Source organism: Triticum aestivum, chromosome 7A (genome assembly GCF_018294505.1).
Source record: "Triticum aestivum cultivar Chinese Spring chromosome 7A, IWGSC CS RefSeq v2.1, whole genome shotgun sequence".
Lineage (NCBI taxonomy): Eukaryota > Viridiplantae > Streptophyta > Magnoliopsida > Poales > Poaceae > Triticum > Triticum aestivum.
Window position 1 is genome coordinate 547,737,782 of NC_057812.1, and position 12,290 is coordinate 547,750,071.

Sequence of the window (12,290 nt, forward strand, 5' to 3'; positions counted from 1 at the left end):
ACGAATGCAATGTTTTTTGGGTTGTGGCACGAAAACTATGTTCGTCAAAACTGTATTTGAATTTTTGGAATTTTCAAATTTTATTTATCAAAATCGTGGTCAATTGCTTCGTGTGGTTTTACGTGTCGAGGGCCGAAATCCGCTGCGGCCGAACAGAGATGCTCACATTGTACTGGATTCTAAAAAAGAAAATGTGCCAGTTCACCCCTTCATCTCCATCGCCGTCACGGCATTTTGAGCAAACCACTTATCGTCGTGTCCACCTGTCGCCCAGCACTTCACCTTCAGTCACGTCGCTATGCGAGCTCTGCTCTCTCGCATCCCGATCTCCACCGCTGCCTTCTTCTCCTCCTCCCAAACCCTAGCCCCGAGCCCTAGCCTCGCCCCCCTCCGCCTCGGCCGCCGCTTCGTCGCCATGGCCGCCGCCGCCGCGGAGGAGTTCGTGAAGGGCCGCGTCTTCCCCAACGGCGTCGCCGTCATCACCCTCGACCGCCCCAAGGCCCTCAACGCCATGAACCTCGGTGCGGATCGCCCTCCTCCTCTTTCTCCTGACCGGTTGCGCCGGCGTGCCTTGCGGCGTGATTTGGGCAGGAATACCTTGATTTACTCGCCCGATCCTCCCTATTTTGCTAGGTTGCGGATGATTAAGTGAAATTCGCGTCGCGCTGCGTTCAGTGTAGTTTTTTTTAAAGTAGTGCTTACCTAGTGTACTGCGCGGGATTTCAGTTCGGCCTGTACATCCGAAGTATAGCGAGTGACTAGACATCAACTGAAATTAATTCGCTGCTAAATACTCCGCCTACACTGACAACGCCAGATGTTGCCATTCATTTCACATGACACGTGACAGTATGGCAGCGTGTGTATATTTTGGGCAATCATGTGAGCCCATTGATCTGGCTGGCCACTCGAAGCTGGCATGCCACGTCGTAGGCCCACACAAAGAGGTCACACATGTGCCTCGTTTCTTGCTGCACAGTGACTGTGTCGCCGTTGATGGCGGGCGTACATGCTTGGTTCAAGCGGGAGGTGTCCTCTATTTGCCAAGCGATGGAACCAGGAAACATGAACACCAGGGGCATATGATTGATAATATTGATTAGAGGGATTCTAATCTTACAACATCTCTTGAAGTCCTACGAAAAATATGGTTCCTGCCGTGTGAACCTGATGTCCAAATTGGGATGGTTTGGTGCAACACGTGTCTATTGAACTGCTGCGATGGGCAATTTACTACTCCCCTGTTACAATATAAATGGCTTCCTAGAGGTGTTTTGTCATTAAGTAAATGTTATCTTTTACACGAACTAACTGCCTTGTGCGGCATGTAATGGGCCTACCCCATTTACATCTCCCCCCTCCCCCATAGAATGTTTGTTTGATACCTTATTGAGCTCCACTCACATAGTTGTTACCTCAAATGTGTGCAGAAATGGACCTTAGGTACAAGGCATTTCTTGATGAATGGGAAACAAATCCAAATGTGAAGTGCATTCTTGTGGAAAGCAGTTCTCCCCGCGCATTCTCAGCTGGTATTTTTTCCCTCCATTTTGTCCCCCCTTTCTACGTGGTGAATAAGATATGCCTTGGACATTGAACATGCTGTATTGCCTTTTTGTCTCCGGAGCATTGGATATGTTTTCAAATACGATTCATGGCCAATGCAGGGATGGATATTAAGGGTGTTGCAGCGGAAATTCAAAAGGACAAGAGCACATCACTTGTGCAAAAGGTCTTTCACTTTTAGAACTGATGGTTCTTTTATCATTATTTTTTGTTCAAAAATGTATGCGGCATCAGTATGTTGTTGTTATAGCATTTCTCAAATTTGCACAGATAGTGACTGCTGCTTAGTGTAATCTGCAGGTGGGGATGTGAAGAGACTTGCTATTGATTGCACTATGCCAGAGATAATAGAGGTCTAGCAATAAGACCTTGTTTGTGTCCGAGAAATGAGTTGCATTGTTATAAAATACATAGTTGAAATTGTACTCCAATCTGAAGGAACAATTGAAAAACCTGAATTTCGCAGCCAACTTCGAACTAATGTAATAATTCAAATGATTCTGCAACACTCTGAATTATAATTCAATATTTCACTCATTGATGCATCTAAACATAACATTTACTTAATTATTGACTGTGAACCACTAATGCTGCCATATAACGGAACATATGAATTCAATGCCCTGTTGAGTTGGAAGGATTGATATATAGTGTCCATGAGGACAATTCCAAACAAAATATCAACTCTAATGGTTACCCCATTTCTGGGATACAAAAGACTAGAAACCGATGTGGTATATCACGTCAACAGTAAAAAATGAGATATTGCCATTCCATTGGTTGATTTTCATAGCATGAAAAGGAAAAAGACAAATCTGAGTTACAAGCATTCTATTGATTGATTCCAATCACATGGAAAATGAAAGAATATAACGAGCTATAGTTTTCCTGTACTGATATTTATGCTTTTTGTTATCTCCGAAGTTATGGAATGTACATTTTTAAAGAGGGTTTATATATCACCCACAAGTCACTACTCACTATCTATTCTTGTAACACTACCTGCTTCTTTCACCCACTCTCCGTCTAACATTACAATACCAATATAACCAGGATCAGTTCTCTAGAATCGTACAATACATCTATTTATTCATAGTACTAAGACTTTGTAATTCTTAGCTGATTTTGTAACTGGTACACTGCTGAGAAGCACCCTCTATATGTTATTGTTGAATAACTAATGTTTAATAGACACAAATCTGCTTGTCTTACTAGTACCTTGTGCTCCTTGCTGTGTTTACTTTTTGTAGCATTGGTATTTGCTAAATGGAAATATTGTGCAGTGCTAACTGCTAAGATTTTGTATGCCTAGCTGCTCCTTGTTGTGTCTCCCTGTATAAAGTAATGTTTAATAGTCAATACACATAATTCTGCATGTACTAACCTTAGCCTGTGCTCCTTGGTGTGTCTCTTCTGCGTTGCATTGGTAAATGAAAATAGCTGAATGTATATTTTTATCATTTGCATCACTAAGAGATACAGTGTTCCTTCTCAGGTCTTCACAGCTGAGTACTCTTTGATTTGCAAGATACATGAGTATGCAAAACCTTATATATGCTTGATGGATGGTGTAACCATGGGGTTTGGAATTGGATTGTCTGGACATGGCCGCTACCGCATTATTACGGAGGCAATTGTTTGCAACTCAATTTTCTCTTTATTAATGAGGTCTACTTTCAACTTCTGCATTATAAAGACTGTGATCATGCTTTTCAATGTGCTACTATTACAGAGAACACTCCTGGCCATGCCGGAAAATGGTATTGGCTTGTTCCCAGATGTTGGCTTTGCTTACATCGGTGCAAAAGCGCCAGGAGGGGGTGCAGTCGGTATGCTTCTGTATCCTCCCTTCCTCCCTCTAGTTTATCAATTTGTAGGTGGTATCTTCTGCTAGTAATTTCTCTATGACCGTATAACCATCATGTTTCCAACTTGATGGCATGTATTGCATCGCTAGCTAGTTGTACAGTAGTCAGAACCATACCCTCCCTCCCTACATCATACACTCCTATGTGTCTTGATGTCCACACCTTGTTGTGTTTCTCTGTTATCTTATTTTTGCTATCCCTTTTATCTCAATTTCTGTTGTGTGGGTGTCTGGATGATCATTTTTGGTGGAGCATAATCATTTGAATATTTAATACAAGTTCTCTTTTTTCTGTATTCTGGAACGTGCTGAACAGTTCTGAACTCTGAATCTTTCATGCTACTTATGCAACTATTGTTCAGTTATGGTGAATGGGCTGTATGCCAGATCTTTACTTATGCTATCCTGAGTTGTTCTTTGCACTAATACTGTGAGATTGCTGTGGCTTTCTCTGTTCCCAGATGGATAAAGTGTGTATAAATCATATAGCGTCCTTATTTACTTTATCCTTTTCACTAACATCTGCTCCTTTCTCTTCGCAAAAATAAATAATAAATCTTCTTTCAGGAGCTTACCTTGGGATGACAGGAAAAAGAATATCTTCACCTGCTGATGCTCTGTTCATAGGTCTCGGAACCCATTATGTACCTTCCGGGGACTTGGGTTCACTCAAGGAATCCCTCCTGAGTGCTAACTTGTATGTATCTAACTTACTTGGCCAAAACATACTGAACACATTAATATGCAACTATAGTAACTATCTATATTTTATAGTTCTCTACTATGTATTACTCCCTCCGTTCACAAATATATGATGTTTTGGATATTTCAATATGAACTACGTACAGACTGAAATGAGTAAACAAACACACTAAAGTGTGTCTATATACATCCGATTTATAAAAAAAGTTAGAACATCTTATATTTGTGAATGGAGGGAATAATATCTTAGATTTATGACATAGCAAGTGCTTGCAATATTTCTATACTATTTTAGTAGTATCTTGACATATGTGGTTCTCTTTGTCTTGTTGCAGCACTGCTGATCCTCACAAAGATGTTGAGTCACTCCTGACTGGGTACAAGAAGGAACTTGAGTCGGTGCCCCAATTAGAAAAGCTTTTACCGGATATCGTTTCTTCTTTTGGTCCTGATAAATCAGCTACTGAATCTGTGGAAGAGCTAAAGAAGCGTAGTCAAAGTGGTGATGCCACAGGTAATCTTCTGTTAACCGTCCCCTTTCTGATATAGTGAAAACAGTGCTAACTACTTTTATTTGAATGGCCTGTTCTATATAAGAACCAAGTCTACTGCAGTACTGACTAGAGAAGAATGAATGCATATGGGTAAATTGTTCTTTATTTTGTTGGCTGCAGTGTCAGAATGGGCCAATGATGCTTTAGCAGGACTTAAGAAAGGTGCTCCGTTTTCTCTTTGTTTAACACAGAAACATTTCTCTCGAGTTGCATCGTCATATGGGAACAATGAAAATTATCTATCTAAGGTAGTCTCCTGTATCCTGTACCATTGAACATTTCTATTTCCTTAAGTTTTTCTTATTATTCTGTTGCTTGGCACATTCAGTTGGCTGGTGTTATGAAATTGGAGTACCGCATTGCCTTAAGATCATCGGTTCGAAGTGATTTTGCTGAAGGCGTACGCGCTGTCTTAGTTGACAAGGACCAGGCAAGTCATATGGTTTTATTTTTCAATCTCAAAATTTTAAATTGTTCTGTCCAAAAGGGTTTTTATTTTCACTAGAGGCAGAGACACATGTTGTTGTGTGTGCTACATGTGTTTCATGGGCCTCCACCTATGATCTATGCTGTAAGCCTATAGGGGGTCCAACCAGTTAGAACGTTTTCCTTTCCACTATCAACTTTTAGACCATAAGTTCTACAAATCCTAAGTTCAAACTTGACATAAGCTTAAACCTACCTGATGGGTTGTACTGGCATTATGAGCACTCAAGTATGCTTTACTCCGCATGCCAGTTTCCACAAACAAGACAAATTAGCCAGCTAAGACTTGTTCAGCTTGTAAGGCCAGGAGCTACTTCCCCTGATTTTGGCTCAGCTGTTGCTTATGCATAAGCCTGTTTTTGGCTAACCGCAAAAAACCATAGGGCCATGCTGGCCCATGCCCATACATGGTTTTTATACCATTAGCAAAGATGGGTTCATACCATGAACATCCAGTGGTTTTATATGCCTTTATCAACCTCCCTTCTGCAAAAGCCCACCGAAGCAAAGACTGAGCCAAGGTGGCCTTGTGTCATAACCTATGTGAGTAAGTCTGTTCTGACTACTTATGGCTTTTGGCAGGGAGAAAAAGGCTTGCCAAAGCGTGGCTTAAGCCTCCCTTGGAAATATGGCCTATGCTTATTATAGGGCCTAAAAATGCGTTCTGCCCATAGCTTGTTCCTCTCCAAATATGACCCAGTTCACTGATTTGACTTAACTATATAAATCACCTGAATCGTGACTGCATTTTTATAATCATTGGGCACAGATAGAGAAGGACAGGCCTGGGCAGTGGTGAAGTACTGTCCACTTGTGCCAAGAGGTCTTGGTTTCGAAGCAGCCTTCTGCCCACTTGTGCCAAGAGGTCTTGGTTTCGACTCAGCCTCTCTGCATTGCACTGTGCAGGGGTAAGGCTTGCCTCATGCAATCCTTGCCCAGACCCCACCTGGTGGGAGTTTCTAGCACTGGGTCTGTCCTTTTCCCTTTTTTCGGCATACAGATAGCCGTAGACCCCTGGTCTGTTGTGCAATGGCAATATTTTAAAGTAGGAACTGCAATGGCTGCTCTCTCCACATATAGATTGAAATTTGTCTTGAATCAGATAATGTAGGATAACTTGTACTCCCTCCGTCCGAAAAAGCTTGTCCCAAGCTTGTCCCTCAATTGGATGTATCTAGCACCAAGTTAGTGCTAGATACATCCATTTGAGGGACAAGCTTTTTCGGACAGAGAGAGTACCTAATCTTGTTCTACTATTTAAGCTTTGAGATAGTCTGAACTTTTTGAAACATTAAATCAGAAATAATAAAATATTAGATCCTGGTGTCATCTATGTCTTGCAAAATTGGGCAAAAGTCTATTTTACATTAAACTATAATGCACTTTGGACTGTTGTCTGTTTATCTTGCAAGATTAGGTAGAGAGCTCATGTTCAAGCTAGCAACCAAAATACTACCTCCATCCAAAATTAATTGTCGCCCAAATGGATGTATCTAGACGTATTTTTAATAGTAGATATACCCATTTGAGCAATAAGTAATTCTGGAGGGAGGGAGTATAAGGCATAGCAGCACACATTAAATGCATACGTTTTGTGCATTTTACTCATGGTGTGACGTCATTTACATACTCATGCCGGGGAAGGTTATCTAAAATCTAATGTGATAGTGGTTCATTTAACCTGAAGGGAGTATAAGGCACAGCGGCACACATTAAATGCATACATTTTGTGCATTTTACTCATGGTGTGACGTCATTTACCTATTCATGCTGGGGAGGGTTATCTAAAATCTAATGTGATAGTGGTTCATTTAACCTAAGGGATCAGTATTATACCCCTAATCATTCCGTTGAATCGTCTCGTCACTTGCAGAATCCAAAATGGAGTCCAGCAACTCTGGAAGACGTAAACATGGATGAGGTCGAATCAGTTTTCGAACCATTAGCTGCCGATGCTGAGTTGAATGTGTGATCTTCTGTAGCAGCCCAGAATGCTGTGACCACAACACCCTTTATCCTTCCAATGATGTAATAGGAAATTACAAACATACATACGGCTATCCATTGAGCCAATAAATTTGCCTGGAGTGCATTGTCTGAAAAACAGAGTTTGATTATCAGCATTTGATGCAGCGGTTTATTTGATGGAGCTGAAGCACATAGATTCAGGTTCAGGGTTTTACTTCTGCAGTGCCACTGGGTAGTACGTCATACCCTATGACGTGCCTGAGAAAACACTGAATCCCACCGGAAGAACACTGGGACTGAAAAAACATTGTCCGGCCAGCAGATTCTAACAAACGTGTACATGTATCTGGTACAACTGACGTATGGGGAGACTGACGAGCTGCCTGGCGACGGGAATATCTGGTACAACTGACGTATGGGGAGACTGACGAGCTGCCTGGCGACGGGAAGTTACCCGTCATTTCGTTTTCAGCCCTTAATTAACTCGCTATCTGTTCTGGTAAACAGTGTGTACCCACCATCATTTCGACGGGCGCCTTTCCATATTTATGTTGGTATATTTATGTAACCCAGATGGTCGTCAACTTCATGTATTTTCTTGGTGGCTGGCTACTTTCCGTGGGCCAGGGCAGATGTTCCCTACGTACAAGCAGGCAGCGGCGCCGTGTGCCCTGCGGGCGATAAGCCCGGTGATGGATGCAGTGTTTTGCTAGAGACAAAACAATAGGACCTTCCATTTCAGCATGACCACACCCCAATCCAGGCATCCAGCAGTCCTGATAAGGCGACGGACGGCGAGCCGACGAGGCATCGCATGATGCGCGCGTAAAGCATGACCGACTTGCCGCTGCCAACGGGCACCGGGACTGACAGCGACGCACACAGTCGCGTCGGCGCTCTCGACGGATTTGTGCCTTCCGGCTTCCGCCCCCTCGCGTCACCGGGCGGACGATGACCAGCCCTATCAGTTCAGAGGCAAGCGTAAAGGAGACGCGGGGCCGTTCTCCGGGGATAACCGGATAAGGCCGGCGATGCGGCGGCGCCGCGGCGGGGCGGGGGAACCGGGGATGCGACGATGGCACGGCTGATGGCGACGCGGGAGGAGGGGCTCAGGCGCTCAGCATGTGGCGTGGGGCCCCCCGGGGAGGAGATAGGATTACGGATCGCAACGGGCAGAGCGGGCCGTTCACTGCGTTATACCGAGGCCGACAGGCCGGGCCGTTCCGTCCCCCTGTGCGCTACCCGTTGTTTTCTCCATAATTGGCTCCGGATTTACGATGTGATGCGTCCACTCCACTTGTGGCTCGTTTTTACGGAGTGTTCCTCATGGTAAAGGTGAAAGGTATTCCCAACCGAAGCAAGTGCAAGCGTACGGGACATTATTTGTTAGCAACTGAGTTTCCTTCGTTCTTTGTTCTAGTACTGTACTACCCTCTGTCAGCGTTTCGAACGGGGGATTCTCCTCAGGAAGCGGCGAAGTTGAGGAAGAGAAAACGCCATTGGTATGTACGTAGTTCAAAATTTACAAGCACGACACAAGATTACTACTAATTTTTTTAGCGAAAAACAGGGAATTTCGGCCGAAAAGCATGCGGCTTTTCTTTTTTCAGTTCAGCTTTAGCTAGAGATGTTCTCATCTCTCTCTGATAGTAGTGGAACCCTTATGGAAAACCATGCGGCTTCGGACGTGTGGCGCGGGCCTGCAGCTCTCGTGACGACGACGGACGTACGGCGCGGCGCTCCGACCTGTGAACTGTGCAGCTTCCGACACATGCCGGCGAGGTCAAAAAAAAAAAAGAGAGAGCCAAATCGCTGGAGTACTATTTCCTTGACACCAAGGCCACGCGTCACCTCAAGTGTGAGCGTTTTAATTAAATTAAACTCCATGTCTATCTCATCCGGACCGCACACGTGGGCCGATGCCGTGGAGTACTCAATCAGCTGCGGTGGGCTCCGGCGGAAACTGCTGCTGCCGAATAGAAGAAGAAGAACCGTGAGCTGCGGCTGACTCGGACGAATAATCTATCCGTTCGGAGCAGGACGAAGCCGACATGGTAATCATGCACCAGCGCACGGATTTTTTTTAGGCCAACGTGGGCCTTGCGCATTGGTTTCCCGGCGCCACCACGGCTTTTGAGATCCATCCGTAGACGGGCTCGGCAGCGGCTTCCCTTCTCTTTTTCGAAGGAGACGCCAATTGGATTTGGAATTTGCTTCACACCACTCCTAAAAATCAGCACTCCAGTGTCAGTCTGGGCATATCCATGCGCACACCGCACGCTTCCTATCATCTCCACTTCTCCTGTGGTACTTTGCTTGGGAAGACGCAAATCTGGCCCAGATACGAGATTGCAACCTTACCAAAAAAAAGAGCTTCCGCTAGGCGTATGGTACAGTTCGGATAGCAAGTGATAAACCTTGAGAAAATCCATCTTATCCCTTCCCTTGCACCGCCGCCATACCACATACAGATCGCCTACTGCACCACGACACTGTCGTCCCTCTCGCGGACCGCGACGCCGCTAAAAGATCTGGAAGAATCCGCCCCCGCGCAAGCACGCCACGATAAGCTCCAAACCGCCCCGGGCCCACACGCACACCCCCACTTAATTCAGAAACCCATCGATTCCTCTGTTTCCTCTGCTCCGCCCCCAACACCCCGTATAAATACGGCGCGCCACTCCCGCCACTCGCCGCACACAAGAAAGAACATCAGCACGCAGAACAAATCAAGCAAGCTCTCCTCTCACTCGTTTCTTGCTCGGTTCATTTGCGGCGTCAGCGATGGGCGACCTGATTCCGGGGTTGCCGGAGGAGGTGGCGAGGGAGTGCCTCATCAGGGTGGGCTTCGACCAGCTGCCCGCCGTGCGCCGCATCTCGCGGCAGTGGAAGGAGGAGGTCGAGTCGCCGGACTACGGCCGCCTGCGCCGCGCCGAGGGGCTGGCGCGCCCGGTGCTCGCCATGGTCCAGGCGCAGCCCGAGCGCGTCGAGCCTGGCCCGGCGCAGAAGCACGCGTCGGCGTCGGCGGCCAACGGCGGACCCGCGAACAACTACAGGATGGTGCTGCTGGACCCGGTGGCGGGGCGGTGGGCTCCGCTCCCGGTGCTGCCCGGCCCGACCGGGAGCCTGCCCCTGTTCTGCCAGGTCGCCGCGGTGGACGGCCCGCAGGGGAGGAAGCGGCTGGTGGTCGTCGGCGGGTGGGACCCGGAGTCGTGGGCGCCGACGGACTCGGTGTACGTGTACGACTTCCTGACCGGCGCGTGGCGCCGCGGGGCGCCCATGCCGGGCCCGCGCCGGTCCTTCTTCGCCACCGCGGCCGTCGGCGGGGCCGTGTACGTCGCCGGCGGGCACGACGAGGAGAAGAACGCGCTCCGGTCGGCGCTCGCGTACGACCCGGACGCCGACGCGTGGGCCGCGCTCCCGGACATGGCGGAGGAGCGCGACGAGCCGCGCGGGCTCTGCGTCGGCGGCAGGTTCCTGGTCGTCGGCGGGTACCCGACGCAGGCGCAGGGCCGCTTCGCCGGCTCCGCCGAGGCCTTCGACCCGGCGACGGCGGCCTGGGACACCGTCCAGGAGGGCCTGCTCGAGGACGGCGCGTGCCCGAGAACCTGCTGCGTGGCGCCCGGAGCCGAGTGCATGTACATGCTCCGCGAAGGGAACCTCGTGGCGCGCGACGGCGGCGCCTCGGCGGGGTGGCGCACGGTGGCGTCCGTGCCGGGGGACGCCCGCACGGCGTCGACCGTCTCCGCCATCCCCGGCGGCCGCGTCGTGGTGATCGGCTCAGGCTGCCACGGAGGCGACCAGACCGTGTACATGCTGCGCGACGAGGCCGGCAACGGCAAGGCCGCGTCCTGGGCGCGCGCCCCGGCGCCGCCGGAGTTCTCCGGGCACGTGCAGGCCGCCTGCTTCCTAGAGATCTGATCTGATCACCTAAGCGTGTGTACAGAACCATGAATAGTGTACATAGAGGTAGTATATGTGTGCATATAACGCATCAATGCGCGTCTGCGAGGGCTGCGCCTTTTCGCGCCATGACTCGAGCTTGCATTGCACCCGTGTAAGAAAATGATGGTTAAACGAGCCCAGAAAGATCGTTGCAATGAACAATGTTTTCGATTTTGTCTGCCGCGAGACGAGATGTCGATCGCCGGTGAGAGGATTCCGGAGCTGTTTTGCACCGACCAATGGGTGCCGTTTTTCTGTTTGTTCTGTTCAGCCGGGACGTTGAGATAGGCCTTCTAGAACACGTCGTTGCAAAAGGCGGGTCTGCTTTGCTTTGCTCTGTGCTGGACAAGACAAGAATTCTTTTGGAGAGTGAAGTGTTGGGAAGCTTCTGCAACGGCTTATCCTAAATTTGGAAGGACGACGATGCCCGTTTTCATCATATCTCGAACCATCTTTTGTCGTCTTCTCACTCCAGATGTGGCTTTTGGGTTCGTGCTCGCGCTTAACCGTGACTTTTGTTCCGTCTATGCTGGGTACTCTTTATGGCTTCTTTGGATCACATCATTAGAAAATAAAGGAATTCAAAAAACACATGAATTTGACAGAATTGCATGTGCAAAACAGAATGGTCACTTGGATGGAACACAGAAAAACTCCAGAAAAAACCACAGAAAAAGTGCCTCAATTCTACATGAATCGGTGTCGAAAAAAGGTTAGAGTGGATGTTGAAATTCCTATAGGATTGAGGTGCGGGAATGCAGCCCATTGGAATTTTGGAGATGTCGCTCCTTTGATCCAAAGGTCTTCCTTAGGAAAAAATCCTATGAATTGAAATCCTCCAATATTTCTATGAAAATCCTTCAATCCAGAGAGCCCCTTATTGTAAAAGGAAAGTGCTGAAATTCAAAAACCATGTAACAGGGTAGCTGCACTGCAACAGCGAATAGAGCGCTTGTGACTGAAATCCGATCCGCCGGTCTGTGAACAATGGTCCAATCCGCAGACACGGATGCGGGAGGTGGCCATTCAACGCTACCCACATACATTTCAAGCTAGCTAGACGAAATTTGTGCAAACACGACCGTTTTTGACATAAACCGGACGAAATTAATTACTTTCGAACATTTTTCATTACATTTCAAACATTTAGAAAAAAAACGACCTGACCCTAAATCTATCCTACGTGGCGGCCCTCATCCACT

The 12,290-nt window shown here is 47.6% G+C and overlaps 2 protein-coding genes across 5 annotated transcripts; both read left to right on the forward strand.

Moving 5' to 3' along the window:
- The first annotated feature begins 218 nt into the window (after positions 1–218).
- Positions 219–7,320, forward strand: LOC123148114 (3-hydroxyisobutyryl-CoA hydrolase-like protein 3, mitochondrial). 4 transcript variants are annotated; one of them, XM_044567471.1, is made up of 11 exons: positions 219–521; positions 1,431–1,532; positions 1,668–1,712; positions 1,867–1,919; positions 3,062–3,196; positions 3,299–3,395; positions 4,001–4,130; positions 4,471–4,649; positions 4,810–4,937; positions 5,018–5,119; positions 7,049–7,320. In XM_044567471.1, exons 1-11 carry the CDS (start codon positions 299–301, stop codon positions 7,145–7,147), a joined length of 1,293 nt encoding a protein of 430 aa, XP_044423406.1. In that variant the 5' UTR covers positions 219–298; the 3' UTR covers positions 7,148–7,320. The 4 variants fall into 4 exon arrangements, with proteins under 4 accessions (XP_044423406.1, XP_044423402.1, XP_044423403.1 ...); XM_044567467.1 differs by lacking the exon at positions 1,867–1,919 and having other exon boundaries at positions 1,668–1,732; XM_044567468.1 differs by lacking the exon at positions 1,668–1,712.
- Positions 7,321–9,067: 1,747 nt separating this feature from the next.
- Positions 9,068–11,262, forward strand: LOC123148115 (F-box/kelch-repeat protein At1g80440). The gene has a single exon (XM_044567472.1). The coding sequence runs from the start codon at positions 9,928–9,930 to the stop codon at positions 11,062–11,064; it is 1,137 nt and encodes a 378-aa protein (XP_044423407.1). The 5' UTR covers positions 9,068–9,927; the 3' UTR covers positions 11,065–11,262.
- Positions 11,263–12,290: the final 1,028 nt, after the last annotated feature.

Excerpts from the sequence above, each read along its gene's own strand:
- LOC123148114 (XM_044567471.1), top strand. The coding sequence starts at position 299 with ATGCGAGCTCTGCTCTCTCGCATCCCGATCTCCACCGCTGCCTTCTTC. Across the intron at positions 522-1,430 it reads CCTCAACGCCATGAACCTCG|AAATGGACCTTAGGTACAAG; the intron begins GTGCGGATCGCC and ends AAATGTGTGCAG. Across the intron at positions 4,938-5,017 it reads ATGAAAATTATCTATCTAAG|TTGGCTGGTGTTATGAAATT; the intron begins GTAGTCTCCTGT and ends TGGCACATTCAG.
- LOC123148115 (XM_044567472.1), top strand. The coding sequence starts at position 9,928 with ATGGGCGACCTGATTCCGGGGTTGCCGGAGGAGGTGGCGAGGGAGTGC.